Source organism: Eucalyptus grandis, chromosome 5 (genome assembly GCF_016545825.1).
Source record: "Eucalyptus grandis isolate ANBG69807.140 chromosome 5, ASM1654582v1, whole genome shotgun sequence".
Taxonomy (NCBI): Eukaryota; Viridiplantae; Streptophyta; class Magnoliopsida; order Myrtales; family Myrtaceae; genus Eucalyptus; species Eucalyptus grandis.
Genome location: NC_052616.1, coordinates 2,096,074 through 2,115,090, shown reverse-complemented (window position 1 = coordinate 2,115,090; position 19,017 = coordinate 2,096,074). Strand labels below are relative to the sequence as shown.

Here is a 19,017-nt window from a genome sequence, read left to right as displayed (position 1 = left end):
CAATGTTAGTCTAAGCCGCTCCAATTGATTAAAAAAGGAGTTTTATTTAATTAACATTTCGATTAAGAAGTTTCCTCTTACCAAGAAAAGAAAAAGAAATTGTCGGTTCTCGGGAGAACCCCACGGCTTTACCTTGTGATCTTAAGTTCGGCTTAGCTGTCTAGCCGTCTAAAGAAACGACCTAGAAACCATGGTGATGACGTCTCTAATTTTCTGTATATTGAGATTTTTTATATCTGCAGAACAAATGGGTCAAATATAAAAGGAAAAAAATTCAGACAATTACTTGGGGAAATAGTCATGAAGCGTTATTGAACAACTTATAATATGGAGAAAACATATTGATCTATATCAACAATTTGCACATAAAGTTTAGGGAGTTGGGTAACGATGGAATTGAGAACCAAGTCGGTCAAAGTCAATTCCCAAAATGTGGGATCATACATTGAATCTATCGGTTCCACCAAGTCCTAGTTCTAATAAGAATTGCCATCTTTCTTTTGACATTTCTTATTTTAAATTTTGATAAACTATCTATGACCTAGAACTAAAAACCTAGAGCTTGACATAATAAAGTTAAGAAATTTTCATTACAAAATCAACGATCTGTCAAAATGAAAAATAATTTAATCTTTGAAAGAAAAGACCCAGAGCTTGTTCTATTGTATCTAGAACCACCGATTCTATGGTTCTATATAACCAAAATCATTGATTCCTTCTTCGGTTGAGCCAATTCAACGTTGGAAACATGGAATGTACATGTTCTTCCCAAAGACAACGTGTAATCTTATTGATCACGGTCGATTCTGACCAAAGTAGGGATCTAAGAGACACTTGACATACATTAACCCTGCCATTTTCTTAAATGAGTCTTGTGCTCGAGCAAGTGCATCGTATGATAATGCTATTGCCTAATGTAAAAAAATGTTTTTATAGTAATGATATTGATTGGTCGTTTCTATACGAAACTACATGGCACGAGTTCGCAACTTGCAAATTAACCAACAGGGCAAGCAAACAAGATAGAAAGACGTCACTGAAAAGATGTTGAAAGGCTCAAACAAAGAACAGAAGAAATACATCGTACGTCATAACGTTTTTCCCCGATGGGCGTAACTTCAAAAGAAAAGCAAAAGGGTGAGACAACTTAATGGGCAAAAATCAAAAAGCTACCATGAAAAAGAACACAAAAGATTGCAGCTGAAAGAAGATGCACAGATAACCCACAAAAAAAGAAACTTTTGATGTGACACTTCCTCAAATTCATGCACCTCGCCTTGCCAAGATATAAACTTAAGGGTACCTGCAAGAAAATTGAGGTACATTCTTAATCTTTTGGATAAGTTACAAGAATGGTATTTAGGATGACTATCCGCAAAACCCTAATTCGAACTATCCCGTAAATATCTTGATATATGTATACTTATAACTTCATTAGTCAGTAAATAGAATTCTACAGCGCCAATGAGGTGAACAAAATACAAACCCAGGTTATAATTAGATATTACATTAAGAAGCATGAGCAGGAGATGTGGATTTGTTCTGTCTCTTGCTTCTAAATTCTTTGCTTCCATCCGTTTTTTCCGAAAGTAAAAAAAAGGTCAAGGTTTTGAGAAGTTATGAACATATTAAACATAGATGCACGTGTCGTTGTTTGTGTATTTTGAATGTTTCGTTAGTTCATGCTAATTAAAGGTCAAATCGTGCGAGCTGCCTATACACTATTTGGAACACGGAATGCAAAGTGAAAAAAGCAAACTCCCTCCCAAAGAAAAAAATGCAGTTTGAGGAAGCAAAAGGCAATTAATTAGACAAAGGGATTGGAACAAAGGTGGGGATTTCTATCTTTTCATGAGAAAAGGAAGAATCAACAATCTTTGAGCATATAGAAAGATGATGCTAAGCTTTTAATGCCTTTAACAGCATTGGTAAGCGTTACCTTTGATTTTTGCTCTCCTATTTCTGAGTCACGAACGTCGGTAGGTCCCCCACGCCCTTTCATTAACAGACGGTCAAAAGGGGCAAAAAAAAAAAAAAAAAAGGAAAAAAAGACCTCAACTAACAACCTAATTATCATGGGCCTAACTCCCTTCCGACCAACAAATAAATAATGGTGGGCTAACTTCCATTAAAAAAAAAAATCAACTTTAAGTTAAATCCAAACTCCACCTCAAAATTTTGTTTTTATCTAAATAAAAGCTTCGACTTTCACTTTAATCGCCATTGGTTTCTTTAAAATTATCGATATCATGACCAGTTAAAAATTCATTATTAGAATCTAAATTTTTATCAATACCATCACCTTCAAATTGAACAACAACAGTCTATTGATATTGATAATCTTGAACAAATCGGTAGTGATTTTTGGACGTATAGGCAGATTTTAAACTAAAATGACAATTAGTAAATTTTTTAACAGTTAGTGAATTTTTAAATGAATAAAATAGTTCGGGACAAAATTAAGATCTAAAATTGAGGATTTTTTTTTTTTTTATAGGATTATCCCTACTATAAGTCGGGATCAAAGGATTTGTTGGATTTTTTTATTTTTTATTTTATATAAGTTCTACAATTCCGTAAGTCTTCAAACTCGAAAAGGATAGAAGTGAGGCTATTTTTGGATTTAATGTAATGTGACTTACACATCAGATTCATGACATGATGGAAAAATTATTGGAGGAATGTGCTTAAAAATCCAGCAGAATCCCAGTTGTTTTGGTGGGTCAAGTGATGGGGTAGTACACAGTTCTTGGCTTAGCAGATGCCAGTAAGTGCAGCAGTGAACCAACTACATATGACATGCCTTTATGCCCGACTGATGGAAGAGATGCTTCATACCGAAGGTTCATTTTCTTTTGTCTGACGAAATTAAAATTACTATTTGCAACACAACAGTGTGCAAATTTTTCATGTAGTTTCCACTTAATTAGATAATTCCGAGTATATATACAGAGAGAGAGAGAGAGAGAGAGAGAGAGAGAGAGCATGGAAAGTTAGAGAAAATTAAATTGAAAAGTTTTAATCGTTTGAATTAAATGGAATATTAAATTACAAAATATATATCATGTTGTTCTCTAAGGAGTAATGAGTATGTGCTTTTAAGTAGCGTTATGTGAATTTTTGGAAGGTTGTGGTTAGTAGAAACTCAAACGTTTTCAATCAGTGCTTATAATCCAATCGAGGGTGAAAGGTGGCCAAATTAAGTTGTTAAGTTCGACTTTGAATCAAAAGTAAGAGGATCGTAGCATGCCTTGAAGCGTCAAAGGCTTTGCAAAACCTATATTACTAGTTATGCAGAGATATTGAATTGGAAATAACAATAAATTGCATGAGATCTTATTGAATCAGAACAGATGGCTTGCATTCTTGGATGCCATACTTGCTCGATGATTGAAACTGAACATGAACGACTAACGGAGATGAGTGGAATTCGTAGTAAACTTAATCTAATTCCAAACTCAACTCAAACTTAGGCAAAATCTAATTTAATTCGATTTGCCATGAATAATCTTCTCATTTTCGTATCTCTAGAGTCAAAACATTCCATTTTCATACATAATTGGTCCGTTCATATACTTCTCGATGACTCTTTGTATGCCTTTAAATGGACCATTGTGTTATGCCTTAGGATATTCCACTGCAGGAATCTCTAATTGTATTGACTTGCATGCTACTCTTTACAACTTCTTATCTTGGGATAATGGATAATCCTGACTGGGTCTTTAATTTTTGTGTATACTTGGAGCGAATTGACCGTCGCCACATGGCATATGCTTCACTCAAATCCTAATCATTGGAAACTTGTCATCAGTGAGCTCATCAGGCAGCTTTTTGATGGACCTTGTGAGTCAATTGCATTATCACAACTAACATGATTGGTGAGCTTATCATGCATTCTATCAATCGGTTTTACAAATGATGCCAATGGTCGTGGCATGGTTTGAGCCATTTAGCTTCTTCACGTTGGGAGCAAAATTTTTGGGCCTGCTGTCAACAAGTAGACTGTTTTCTTATGATACGAGAGAGCCCTAGATTTTCAATGTGATTTGTCACTCCGCATTTCCTCCCTTGATGGGATATTCTTCTTTATCGGCTTTTTGATCCAATAGTTTGTCCTTGTCATATTAAAGTGAGGAGGAATGATTACAAGAGAATGTTTTCATATTTTACTGCGAGCACGACCTTAGGCTCGGTGAACGAACATTGTTAACTTAGTTGTTGATCATTTTGTAAGTACGATGAAAGGTAAAATGAAAACATCTAACACCCATTGATAAGTTTGGTGGTGTTTGGCCAAAGGATGAAAATTTCATGATTCTCCAAGTTACATTGTGGGTTTGATATCCATTTGAAGAGATTCATGCACCCAAGGAAGAAAGTATATCATGAATGGCGCATACCATGTGAATATGCTTTTAATCATTACGTAACAGATAATAATAACCATATATTCATAAAAAGAAAATCATATCAAGTTGGTGATATCACATCCAAAAGTGATTTATATATATATCAAATGTATATCTTAACTAACATCGTTGATCATTTTCTCAAACACTATCATATAAGATTGATCTTATATGAAGCAGCGGCTCGCATGTTTATTGCTGTGTGGCAAAGCAATACTGGTTATATAATTCATTCCCATGAAACCCACTACAAATCTTACTCGCACATAACGTAGACTTATCTTGTTAAAACGACAGTAGACAATATTTACGTGGGTTTAAAATCAAAGATTGACCTTACCAAAAGAGATATTTATTCCACACGGGTTAACCCCCCCAAAAAAAAAAAAAAGAACAATCCTTTTCTCCCAAAGCACAAGAAATGAAAAGGAAAAAGGAGAGTAGTAAAAAAAGAATAACTGAAGTCCCAAATATTGATAACTTTCCCCCCTCATCTTTTCCTCCCTTTTTCACCCTTACTGCCCTACGCCCACGTCCACACAAAAGGCAAGGAAAAAAAAAAGAAAAGGAACTCCTCGGTCTCTCTCTCTCTCTCTCTCTCTCTCTCTCTCTCTCTCTAGCTGCTCCTCAAGTGTCATTTTCTCACTTATACTTCACACAAAGGAAAACGAGGCCGCTGTCTTCATTTCCGCTCTCTCTCTTCTCTCTCCCTCTCTCTCTCTTCTCCATCTCAAAGTTCTCTGCAACTACTCCTTCCTCAGTCTCATATTGATCTAACCCCATCTATGAATCCAACCCTCTCCTCCCTCTTCCCAACTTTAAATTCCTCGACCCAATAACCAGATCACCCCAAAAACTCCCAGCCTCCGCTGTTTTCTTTTAAGGGTTTTCTGGACACACTTTTTACCTAGAGCCTCTTGATACACCTCAGTATCAGGGAGCCAAAGAAAGGAGGATATATTATCAGAGGGAGAATCCGAAACCGACGTGCCGTTTGTTCTTTCGTGGTCTAAATGGAGCTCTTCCCAGCTCAGCCAGATTTGTCCCTGCAAATCAGCCCGCCTAACGCCAAATCGGCGTCCTGGCGGCGGACGGCGGAGGAAGATGTGAACCTGGGCTTCTGGAAGAGGGCCCTCGACTCGAGGAGCCACCACTCCTTGCCGTCCTCAATGGCGGCCAAGAACGACGCCCGCTTCGATCTATCCCTGTCGAATCCGAGGGCAGGCCACAACGCCGTTGGCGGCAACACCATTCCGGAGGGCAACAATAACGTCTCTTACAACCATCTCCACCAAGGCGGCAACCATATCCACTCCTTCCAAAACCAAAGCCAGTACTCCAACAGTAATCACCACCAGCATATGCACCAGCATCATCACTCGGTGTTGCAGCATCAGCCACAAGGGCTGAGCCAAGAGCTCGGCTTCTTGAGACCGATTAGAGGCATCCCGGTGTACCACCAGAACTCTTCTAGTGCTTTCCCATTCGCCACTCAACTTCAACATCTAGACCCATCGCCAATTCATCACCCGAATAGTAGTAACTCCCTAACAAATAGTGCCAATTCCATCGCTTCGAACCTTTGCCATTCACACGGGCTGGTGAGATCGAGGTTCTTGTCGCGGTTCCCGGCAAAGCGGAGCATGCGGGCGCCACGAATGCGGTGGACGACTACGCTGCACGCCCGGTTCGTCCATGCGGTGGAGCTGCTCGGCGGCCACGAGAGTAATGCTTCTCATCTTTGTATTCTTTGTGATTTCTCTCTTTTCTATGACGTTTTTGCCTCATCTTTCCTCTTCTACAGATTTTTATTCCTTCCTGCAAAAAAAAAAAAAACAAAATCGGGCTTCATTCTTTAGAAGTTGCGAAAACAGGAAACCAAATAAGAAGAGAATATTTACTTTTTTCTGCTTATTCTCTCTTTTCTTCTCGTGGGTTTTTTCAGGAGCCACACCAAAGTCAGTCCTTGAGCTGATGGATGTTAAAGATCTAACCTTGGCACATGTTAAGTCTCATTTACAGGTAATAAAAGCACCCCATTTTTATTTTTATTTCAAGATTTCTCTTTCTCTAATTAATCGAAAAGCAAGAAAATGTAGCCGCAAATTCTGTCTCTCTTGCATCTTGTGCTTTCTCTGAGAAATTGCATGACGTTAAGCAGTAATCCATTTTTTTTTCTCCATGGTGTTATAAGCCTCACCACTTGCATTATTCAAAAGCTGACATTGTACTGGAGGTCTGTTTAGTGCGTTGGTTTCAGATTCCAAGATTTTCACAGCTTAAGCCCTTTGCACACTCTTCTCTACTAGATCTGATGGTCCTGCAAAGAAACTAATCATGAACAGCTTTTTACTCTCAAGAATCAATAACCCAAGTCAAAAAAGAAAGAAAATAAATTAATAGGTTGGGGGGGGTGGAGAGAGAAGAGAGGGAGGGAGTTGCTGTTATCGATTTCAGAGAAACAAGTAAAGACAAAACACGAGGAGTTCAAAGTGGAGTCAGCCAAGCCGAGAGAAGAGCAGAATTATGCTGAGTTTTTTCTTTTTTCTTTTTTCTTTTTTTTTCTTCAGAAAGTTCTGGGAAGCAAAAATAGGGAAAGGAAAAAGGAGTAAGTACAGAACATCATCATTTCTCAATGATGTAGGTTTCAGACAGGGGTTTCTTCTGAAGTGGACACCCTTGCACAACCTTCATGCGGTTTTTTATTTGTATTTCTGCATATTTTTTGGATATGGCAGTAATGTTTTTGTATGTGCACATATTTTGGAGGCATATATATAGTTGAAGCATCATGCACGCGGAGATTAATCAGTCCCCGGTTTAAGCATTACATAAAACCTAAATAAAACACTTTCTTTTTAGGCCGATTGCCAAAAAAACTCATAAACAAGTTTACTCGTGGGGTTTGCAGATGTATCGAACCGTGAAGACTACCGATAGAACAGCAGCTAATTCTTCAGGTAAGCACTAACCGGTTTTCCTTTTTGTGAAAAAATGATATAAGCCATGTGTGCGATAGAATGTTTTGGCATGCACCGTCGTGCACGAGGTTCTTATGCATCTATCTTGACCTTTATACACAGGACAAACAGATGTATTTGATAATGGATCGTCAGGAGAAACTTCTGATGATTTAGTAATCGAAGTTGCGAACCCGAAAAGGCCTGAACTTGGAAGGCATGATCATCAAGATACGAGTCAACACGGTCTTTGGAGCAATTCCTCAAGGTGAGCTTTTATATGTGACCCCCTTTTTCCCATTTCATTTGTGTTCTCCTCTGAAATATTAATGCCATAAACGAACTGAAATTATATATGCTTGATCTCGGTTCATTCATGAAGTGACAAGCTCCAGAAACACCCATCATCACGTAACATTACGATATTCATTCATGTCAAGAAATTGAGAAATGCATGAAGAACATTTTTGCCGTACTTCATTCTTGTCATTTTCAAGCTGACATAAATTATCCTAGATATTCTCATAATTTGAGAAATTATTCTATTCAAAGCAACTCCATAAGTCATTGTTCCGTCTTATCCTTCTATGCAAAATTAATCTAAAATTAGGTCCCATTTAAAGCACGTAGTCCAACTTCTTTTCTGCCCCATATTTAATTATTCCCCCACAAAGTTTTTACAGAATTTGTCTGATTGTATACTTCTTTCAACCATATACCAAATTGGTCATCCATATTGATTTAAGGAGAAGGAAAAGTGAGCTTACACTAAAGAAGGTAGTTTATTTTGTATTTTTACTAAGTCATTGACAGAGTTAGGTTAGTGCGTAAGAATAAAACCCCGACCATCTTCCTCTCTTTGCCCTCTATATCCAAAGAATGTACCACATACCACTGACTGACATTATAGTTTAGAGAAATGAGACATGTTCAGCGAAGAAATTCCTGAATTTTGTGGCAAAATTTAGAGGAATGTCTTAGAGAGAAAAAAATGTGAGGCACCAACTTCTCCGTCTCTTTGTCATTGATGATGGGGGCTGCGTCCGGACCTCAAAAAACACTCGATTCATCCCACAGAGTCAACGATAAATCCTTAGTCATCACGTTCAAGTAGTTGGTTGCAACGTCTGAGGTCCCTAAAGGAAGCTCCAAGGTTGTCTTCTTTTAAACTCGAACCTGTGACCATGCTTCCTCGCTTGTTGGTTCTTAACCATTTCAATATCCCATTAGGGTTAAGGCCCTCCGTAAAACTTGTATTACGGTGGTGCAGGCATACCCCTATGAAAACTTGATCAGCAATTTTTTGGCAAGTTCCATGCATCGCAAACGACCATAGAGACTACATGTAACCTGATTGATACTTTAATACTTACATTCGGTATGTATTGCCATGATGTGAGTACTTCATATATTCTGTCTTTGTTCTTAGCTGAGTATATAAAGGGCCTTTGATTTTTCTATGACCTATGTACACGGACGCATCTGAATAGTGCATGTGTAAAGTGCATAGTCATGTGGCTTTTACAAGAGGTAACAAAAAGAGGAAAGAATAATGGCCCCTGCTTTTCTCTCCTCCCGTCTGTCCGAGACAAAAGAGTGAAAACTTGGTGATGGTCTCATAACCAAAATGATAGCGAGCATAAAGCTAACAATAACGCGCACGTATTACAAATTCTTATCTTTCCAAGACATGGATTCTCACTTGACAAAATCCACCTAAAAATCAGAGATATCTTCATCTTTGGATTTCGTGGGCTCTCCTAAAGTCTCTTTCTTTCTTTCTTTCTTTCTTTCTTTCTTTAAGTGGGACCCAAAAGTTTGGAAAACTTAATACCAAAGTTATATCTAATTCTCCATGATGGACCCCCTCGAGGAAAACTCTTCTGCTATTCGCTAAAGCTAATATTCTTTAACTTACTTCTTGCTGTATTTTCACGGGTAAGGGGATATCACGTGGTAAGGGTCTCAACTTTCGACTTTATTACAACGTATGGAGCTCGTAAAGCAAGGACTATGTAAAGAAGAGACAATAAAAGACAGCTTTCTTTTTCCCATCGTTTGTTTTTCCCTCCCCCTGCATGGCTTCCACTGACAACTAGGAAATATTCTCTAAAACCGCATTTCCTTTTGGTTGGTTCCAGGGAAGCTTGGTTGCATGGGAAGCCAAAGGATTCTGGAGGGAGCACTCCATCTGTTGAGGTATCTATAAGGAAGACCTAGACACATTCTTTTTCTTGAAGTTTCCATGATAATCGGAGCTTCGCCAAACATCTATAGGTGTCTACGTCCCAGATTTGATCAAGCGAAATTATGTACTTTAGAAGTTGGAATACTATGATAAGACAGATTGCTTAATACAACCAATTATAGTGTGCTACATGTCGAATTTTTTGTTTTTTTGTAAATTTCTCTATCCTATATACGTTATTAAAAAAATGTTTAAGTTCCTGGACTAATGCCATCCGTTGATTAGCTAAAGCACTTTTAAAGAAAAGTTTATCATGTCCCCGTAAACCACTTCAAATGCTTTCACCATGGTCAAGAAATTAAAGTGTCGCCATTGGATTACTGTATTTAGGGGTAGGAAAAAGCTGACCTAGTTGCAATGTTTCAGCTTCTTAGTCTTTCCTTAGTCAAAGCTAGTGCCTATCTCTTATTTTATTGCCTTTCTCTTTTTTGCTGTCGCAGAAGGACATGGATCCAAAGATCTCAAGCTACGAGAGGACATCAGAAATAAGCTCGCCGTCGGTCAATCTCACAGGCACAAGTCCCATGAAGCTAAACCTGGAATTTACTTTGGGAAGGCCGCATTAATTATTTTATTTATCTTTTTTCTTTTCCAAATTTTTCCTACTGATTTTGAGAGACTATTAATTGTAGCTTACTAGAAATCAGCTGATGAAAAAGAATCAGGTTCTTCCGCTGAGAAAATCAGAGCGAGAAAGTGAGAGAAAACAAAAGTAAAAGAAAAGGCCAAAAGAAAAGGAGAGAGCTAAAGAAAGACAAGGAGACAAGAAAGACAGAAAGCAACAAAAGTAGAGACGAGTTGGAGGAGGGAAAAAAGCGTCCTTATCAAGCTGCCTCTGAGAGAGACCCAAAATCCGACATTATAAACTATATTGTAATGGCTACGTAAATATGATCCATGATGATATTGATGTTGTTTGTTCTTTCAATCAGAGAAAGTGAGAGAGAGAATGAAACAGTTCCTTTTTGCAACTTTACTGGGGCATCATTACCTTTGGTAACATATAGTTTCTTCATCGTTTATTCTTATATTAACAAAAGGTCCATTGCTAGCCACTGTCACATGCTTTACACTCCCTCTGAATAAAGGAAAAAAGGGAGGAGGTGCATGGAAATTTGAACGAGGAAAGAAATGGCAAAAGTCATGACCACAGATGATATTTAAATCAAAATCATGACATAACAGAAGGAATATAGAGAAAGTGGCGGGAATAATAATTTAAGCAAAATTCTTTGCTTTGATTGATTATTTTGCTTCGGAACTTTGAGATTCAAGCTCTAGGTTTCTGTCATTGTTCATGAAAGTTCATTTTATTTCCTCCAAATCAGCAAACAAACATTAGTGTAAAAATCTCTTCGAATATGACATCTTCGGGAAAAGGGAAAAAAAGGAGAGAGAAAGAGACATTTGACTTTACCAAATGTTATGCTTTAGCTGATTCGATTTATGGGTAAAGTGTAGCACTCCTTTGTTTTATCTTTCTATAAAGATTTAAGAGAGTTGTTATATCTTTATCCATGATAAATTATTCGAGCCATTTCCATTCACTTTAAAGATAGTCGATGATAATGTCTGCTTTTTCGGTTCAAAATCAGTGATTAGGTAGATATAGTTGGTGAAACAGTCACAAAACTTGTGGAAAGAAACTCGCATTACTTTGAAACATTGTCATTACCTGATTAATAATGCACCATATACATTTACTGAAAAACATAAAATATGATGAAGCAGACCAACAACAATCTTCACGGGGAAGTCAAGCCTCGCATGTGAAACACAAGATGTGGATACAACCATAAAAAAACTGCAGAAATATGAGAAGAAAACAAACGAAATATAAGAATAATTGGTGGAACAAACATAAAGGAAAGCACTCGAATTCGAGCTTTCCTACGCTGTATTACCATCTGTAGTAAGGTAATCCGTGCAGTCTGACTATATCCTATTATTTTTTGTAACCTATGGGAACCCTAGAACTTAATTTTCATCTTTTTAGGGTTTTGGATGAGGTCACTGCTGCCTTTGGATTTTGCTTTGAATAATTAGGGTTTTGGATGAGTAGAAACGCTTCACGATGTACAGAAAGGATGATGTGTTTACCTTATACTCGCTATAGCCCTATCCAACATACATGTAATATAGAGCGATGTGATTTATGCGCAGATACCGCACATTCCACAAGTTGCTAGGCACACCGCATTTATAACGATGTGCACAGCCCCATTTAACAATTGTGGACTCGCCATCTACAAATTCTATTGAATGCTTTGTCATTATTTTTCCTATGTATCGCGACTCAAAAGATATGATGTGATCATCACATACTTTTCAACCACTCAAAAATTCCTTTATTTGCGGACCAAAAAAAGGTTCAAAATGTATTTTCATTGTTGGACCGTGACATAACACAACCCCGCATTTGTAGTGGACCGAACAGTTGGGGAAACCTCCGTAACCATAACGTTGCAGAAAATCAAAAAGCTTCCAATAATAATTACGAAACCGCTCGTGATCTCTATTCCTATTACATCATCCTACGCGTGCGCACATGGCGTAAGACAGAGCGAGATAACGTGAAGCGATGGTAAAAATTCATTGCAGCTCGTGTCCGACGGAAGACGGGGCTGAAGCGCTTTGAGGGGCTCTCGCACGCTCATAAAAGGACGATCCTATATGTAGTAACCTTACCTAGAATTTGCTATTTGACAAGAAATACTTGCGTACAGTTTTCACAAGACCCACAGCAGCGACCCTCCCTTGCTTGTTTTGGCCAATCACGGCCGAGAGAAACGGTGAAGTACTTCTGTTCTTTATCTGTCTTTGTTAACTTCAGTTATTGTTCATGGCGTTGTATATACCTGCTCAGAGAGGATGAGTTTCTGAGAAGTTTTGCTTCAAGGTGGGAGAAAGGGAGAAAAGGCGAGAAAGGAGAAAGATGAATGGGCACGAATACTGTCATTCTTTATCTTCTTGATTTGATTTGATGTTCGAGGGTTTGCACGTTTGGGTGAATAAAGTGCTTTTCTTGAAAAAAAAAGAAAAGGTAAACAGTAGGGTTTTTGAATTTGTGGAGAAAGGAAGCGAGAACTTTTCCTTTTTGTTCGTCTTTATGGAATTATATTTTTTTTTTCCATTCCCTTGTTCGAGTGGGTTTAAAAAGTGGTGGAGCATAAAGAATTAACCAATCAAAGATGCTGGGCTAGCTGCGTATTAAGCTGTATTATGGATTTAAGTGGAAGGCGCTAGGGTTTTTGCGACGAACCTGAACAGGAAAGAAAAAATCAATTACGATTGTAGATGAAAAAGCCCGAAATTATTCTACTAAAAGAGTCGATAATTTTTTCTGCTGAATTCATTGTTGGCTTCATCACGATTGATTCAGCGAAACAGTTCTGCAAAGTTTTTCATTTTTTCTCATACAAGCAGCATGACTATGGTACCCAGATTATGATACACAAATACAGAAACATCCATCCTGCTATACACTATGCAGGAGTCTTTTGCACATTACGTATGCACGAGCCCGCTAGTACATGAGTTTTGTGATTTCAACGAGATAATGCACGCTGGTTTATTTCGTTTAGAAAATCTTTCTCCTAATTATACGACTGTATATCGATTCACCACTTTTTACAAACACAAAACATAAGCTATTCCAATTCTAAAATTCAGGGAAGAAGACCTATTTATGGTTTATCCATTTTCTTGTGGAACCGAGTACCGCTCAAGCAACAAGAATGTCTGATGTTTACTACTTCTTTCTATTTACCATTGTACTTGATTTGTGGAAAAAAAAAGGGGACATATAGGCTTTGAGGGTGAGAAAACTTTCACTTACATCTCTGTACCATCACTTAGACAAAACTAAGAGGTAGTCCAAGTTAGCAACCTTCTTGAAATGAGGACTCAACCCTCTGCAAAATGGAAAAGGACGGGCTTCGCTTGGGCGGGTCAATTCCAGGTCCACTTTGACACCAAATTATTGAATTGATTGACAATTTGAGAAATTGTCAGTTTCCTTTTCAAAGTCGTATCGGGGTGGCATTGAATGTCCTACAGTGGCAGCCAACTGTGTGTATAGGCTCCGGCGACTCGTCAAAGGGTGGTCAAAAAAATAAAAGAGGGAGAGAGAATGAGAACGTGACGGCACCGTCTCTTGCCATTACGACTGGGGAGAGTAACGGCATTATCTCCTCCGCATAATTTCTCGAGAAATTTTGAGTATCTTGTTTGCTCAGTTTACTTGCGACACGGAATAACTTTGAGATTGGAACCCGCCTTCTTCGATCATTGGCATCTTCGATTGAATAATTTGTATAGATTTCTACGATAAGACTATTTTCATGAATTGAATTGCCGTAGACAAATTCCTTCATTTGAGGAATACTAGAAAAGGACAATCAAAAGCAACTTAATTTCGAAATGGAAATTAATATACTGACAGACACTAATTAGGATTTTTGCATCAGATCAAGCTTATTTATGTACATACATCAAAATTAAGAGAAACCAGTAATCTTTATTTTTCCCCAGAGAGAGAGAGAGAGAGATGAACCTGTAATTCATAATGTAGATGGTTGCTATCTATTTAGATGTTCCACAAGGAAAAAGAGTTTCGTAAGGCTATTGTATATTGACTTTCCCTCTTTTGTTGATTATTATATATACCTATAATTTATTTTAGAGTTAAAATTTGATTTTCAGATTCTCAAAAAAAATTTCTTGAATGACATCATCAAATATGTTTTCTCGATAACATCAATTATGAGTAAGGCTCTTCCATGATTAAACCATGATTGTTTTCTCCAGTTGCCCACCCCGAGCAACGCGAAATGTGCGATACTCCTTGCACCGTCGCCAGATGATAGTGACCCCCACCGTCATGCTACCAACTTCCAGAAAAACGAAAAATAAAATACAGCAATTATTAGGTTGGTCAATCAATCGCTATGGCGTAGCTTTGTTCTTAGCGCTTGTTATGTAATTCTTATTTTAATCTTGAGCACTTAAATTATTTATGATGTTCAAGGATTGGTATTTCCCAGTCATTTTTCACAAAAGCAATAAAAACAACGTTTTCTAGGTCACCTGTGGGTTTGAAGATCGTTGCGCACATGCACTATTCACTAAATGTTTTTTTTTTTTTGGTAAATATATGAATATCATTAATCAGATGAGGTGCAAAGGTTTAGAGGAATCCCTTAACATTTCACAGAAACTAATTATACGAGAAGATGGAGGAAGGAAGCCCCCATATAGTAGCCAATAAAATATTTGCTTGGGAAGGCCTGCATTTTAATAAAGTAACGTCTTACCTCTTACAACCTTTTAAATCCTAGCCATTAAAAGATGAGACTCAATCAATGTATTTTGAAACCGTCTACGGTTATGTTCCATCCAGCTGCAATAAATTGTCATTAAGAAAGACGGGTTAGGGAGTCTGGCCTCCAAGTTTTTTTCCCTTGGTGGCCCCAATCATCCATTAAAGTTCTAAGTTCCAACCTCCTATACAACGGCAATTTTCATTTTGTGCCAGAATGCTACGCCATATATTACTTGTCTAGGTGCACTCAAAGAATAAGTGGTTTCACTAAATGATTCAGCGGATCATTTGTTTCACTAAAAATGAATGATTTGAAAAATATTTACCTAAAAATAGTCGTTTGTATTGCATACAAAAATGAACGGACGAATGAAAAAATCTTTTAATTGTCCACGAAACCAGTTGAACATGTATTATCGTCGATTATGAAATATTTTTTATTGATCAATTATTTAAAATCATACAAATCATTATTTTTAACTATATTCATTTTTCGTTAAATGACTGGAGTCTAAACTTTTTCTGAGTAGTTTCAAGATGCAAGGCTCTAGGGAGGTAGAGAGGAGGGCACAAGGACATAAGGTTAATGCTAATCCGACGATGCTGGTGCCACGTTTGAGGGGGGGCTCCCGTCTGCACGGTAGCTTTTTAGGCAATAATTGCTGTCATGATTGATGCCACTCCAATTTTCAATGTCTCAGAGCAAGATTTCTTTTAATAAATTAATTAAAAGTTTAAGATTTTCCGTGTAGAAAAATAGAAAAAGCGAGGCGGATTTGGTGGACGAAATCTGGCTCAGCTCAAGCCTCGAGCCACTCTTCTTCAGCCACGTTATCGGCTTTTTGAACGGATGGAAAAGCGAATTTTTCCATCTAAATAGGCTTTTATTACAAAATTTGACCAGTCCTATGTAAAATTCAAGATCCTAGATATGCACTCGTAAACAATTATTTTGATGACATAACTCTTCAATATTCGGTGTTCCGCATTCAACTGAAAATGGGTAGGTACAATCTGAAAACCCATCGTCAATATAGTCATTAGGAACTATGCATTTGATTTTCCTAGTATTTTATGGGTGCATTTGATCCACGAATGATAGTTACTTTATAGTGCATTTTGTTATTCACCTAAGAGTTGGAATACAAGGTTTATGGATTACTGTAACATATTATATAGTAATAATACTATAGTTCTCCAAAAGCAAAAGTTGAAACTAGAGAACAGAATTAGGATAGAGAAATATATTTTGGATTAGTATTAGGGCCCTTGCAAAGCACGCGAAATACTTTAATTTGCCACATAAAGATAACAGATAGCGTCGTGTCATCACTTTCCGATCAATAATAATTCAGTTCATTTCATGGCATTAATATTATGAAATGTTGTCTATCACCATCAAGCTTTGATTTTTTTTCTCCATAAAAAACAATCAATACAAGTGAAGTCATTTCAGTGTCGAGCAAATCATGATCCTGAATGTGAAATCAAGATTTCTCTTTATATCTCTTTTCTCACGCGGTATCAAAGAGTGCCACACATCCTCCATGGGAACCTCTATATAATCTCTCAAGTCATCCGATCCGGCGGTTCACCTGCCGAACACGATCGTGATCTCGGGGGAAGCTTTTTTTTTTTTTTTCACGTTCGATCATGCTCTATCGAATTCTTTAAAATTAACGTGTCTATTCCGAGCATTACGTGGATATTCCATTCCACTTGGGAATGTGGGAAGGACAAGACGTGATAAAGCTTTTGTACAAAAGATGATTTGAAGTCTCACCTGCTTCAATTACAAAAGAATTTAAAGTTGTCGCCCACGCATTATATCCCTCGTCAGGTGCGACAGAGAAGACACCCCCCGCCCATCTACTTTGACCATTCGTTCTCGTGCAGACCATCCCACAAAGAACGACATGCCCACGTCTGGAATGAAGTCACTCTACAGCATTGCCGTCAACATACAATGCATGGTCAACATCTGCGCGATATATATAGCACGAGGGCCGGATGTATAGTCGTGAACCGTCATGATCAACAGCCGTCTAGCGTAGCAAAACATAGGTTGTGCACCGCAAGGTGATGATGAGCCAGACTCTCATCGCTGCACTAGCTATTTGCTTCATCTTTACTGTAAACCCTAGTTGGCAAGGAAAGATCAAGCTCGCGTGGGTGAGTTACACGTTGAAACCAGACTATAGTATAGGATCTGGAGGAATAAGATGAATTTGCATGCACTATTTCCTTGGAAATTTAGTCAACTCGTACGACCTAAAGCACTATTTCCTAGTCAGAGAACACAATAATTCCTCGTTGAGAAAGAAGGGGGTGCTTTGTCTCGCTTTGGAAGGAATGATGAGTAAAGACAATAGAGAAAGGATGGTGACGAGAGAGAAGCGGAGAACCAACTCGACCGTGCGTTGCCAACCTTTTGAAACCAAGAGAAGTTTTGATCTTCAGCGATGCCATGGGTACATTGATTCAACAAAATTTAATATATGAAAGGGATATTTAATTATCAATTGAATCCGTATAATTAGAGGTGATTGGTTTCATAGTAAGTCGAGTCCCACCTTGAAATTAGAAACTAAATAGAATAAGGTCGATTCCCAATTCATGGAATACAAAATTAACCCTATCTACCCTGGAAAAGGACTAGGCTAGATTATCCTAGTCCAATTCCCAAGTTGTCTCAAGAACCGAAGGTTTCTTTTTCTTCCCCCTTCAAAATCTCCTAAATGTATCGAAAGTCACTTTAATGTAAGATGAAATTACTAATCAAAGGAAAGTGACAAGCAAAAGAAGAGATTAGTTTCACAAGTAATTTGAATTTTTTTGCCCATGCCGAATAAAAAGAATAAAAAGAACAAATAATATACTCTCTATTAGTTCGATCCAATTTCTCTTCAATAATTAAGAACCAAACCAAAAGTAACAAACAAAAGAAGAGAATACTCTTTAAAAAAAAAATTAAAATCGGGAATTGAATCGATTTTCATAAGAATCACTCTTAATCGGTCGGTTCAATAGAGTCCAGTCTAATTCTTAGGTTAAATCAGGGTGGACGCACTGATTTAGCTCAAATACGTTCGATTTTTCTTCTTCTCCGTGAAAGGTAGGAGCTGCTGAGGTCTAAAAACCTCGCATATAGGGAAGCGATCCGTACAGAGGGAAGGGTGGTCAGGTTCTTACTTCCCATCAGCATCGGGCTGTGGTGCTGCAGTGCACTGCTGCTGCAAATCTGGTCAGAATGTCAAAATTATTCAACCATCATTACACCATCATTGCACCCCCCCACCTCCCTTGTCCCCGGCTCATCTGGGACACGTGTCGCGATCCCGCGGGGGTTGATCAGGCGTCCCCAGCGGGCTGCCGGCCGTCGGATCTGCCCCGTCAGAGGGAGGGAGGGAGTACGCGAAAGTGACGCCTGCCTGAGGCGACCTACGCTGTGCGGTCGTCTCCTCCTCTGACGCCCTTCGTTTTTCACCCGCGGATCGCTCGTGAAATTTTCATTTCTTTTTATTTTTATTTTTTCTCTCTCGATTTTTTTTTTTTGTTTTCTTCCCGTTTAACCGAGCTCGAGAACGGAGTACGAGAAAAAAGGACAGTTCTGCGCGGGAGCCCGGCTAAAGTGACTCGAACGCATGAAAGTCCATGCACCCTGCTTACAGTGTCCTGCTTTGGTGGGGAAAAAAAAAAAGGAGCTGATGTATCCCTGCCTGCCTGACCAGTCTTTAGTAGTACATGTACAGATGCTGCTTTTCTTTTTCTTTTTTTTTAATCTTCCATCTTTATTTAACTCTTTTTACTTTCTTATTTCTTTGAAAAAAAAAACATAATTTAAAGAAGCGGGAAGTGACTATCGGTGTTGTGATGATCTTGGAGTATTACCAAAAGAGTCTAGAGCTACTCGACCTGCGAGTGTATAGGTGTCGCTCTTGGGGCGCCTTTAGGGAGGTAGAGGCGGGATTGCCGGGTGTCAACGTAATTTCACTGTTGCACAACGTTACGGACCTCTTTCTATTAGGACTAGTACGCCTACAAGTATATAACGTCGTAAACGGCCTTGACATATGG

The 19,017-nt window shown here is 38.2% G+C and overlaps 1 protein-coding gene across 1 annotated transcript; it reads left to right on the top strand.

Moving 5' to 3' along the window:
- Positions 1-5,067: 5,067 nt before the first annotated feature.
- LOC104443511 (probable transcription factor KAN2) lies at positions 5,068-10,572 on the top strand. The gene is made up of 6 exons (XM_010056964.3): positions 5,068-6,134; positions 6,355-6,431; positions 7,321-7,369; positions 7,493-7,637; positions 9,511-9,568; positions 10,058-10,572. Exons 1-6 carry the CDS (start codon positions 5,423-5,425, stop codon positions 10,181-10,183), a joined length of 1,167 nt encoding a protein of 388 aa, XP_010055266.2. The 5' UTR covers positions 5,068-5,422; the 3' UTR covers positions 10,184-10,572.
- The last annotated feature ends 8,445 nt before the right edge of the window (positions 10,573-19,017 follow it).

What these genes read in the sequence shown, in the direction of transcription:
- LOC104443511 (XM_010056964.3), top strand. Translation starts at nt 5,423, where the DNA reads ATGGAGCTCTTCCCAGCTCAGCCAGATTTGTCCCTGCAAATCAGCCCG. An exon ending in ATGTTAAGTCTCATTTACAG is followed by an intron (nt 6,432 to 7,320) that starts GTAATAAAAGCA and finishes TGGGGTTTGCAG; the next exon opens with ATGTATCGAACCGTGAAGAC. An exon ending in CTTTGGAGCAATTCCTCAAG is followed by an intron (nt 7,638 to 9,510) that starts GTGAGCTTTTAT and finishes GGTTGGTTCCAG; the next exon opens with GGAAGCTTGGTTGCATGGGA.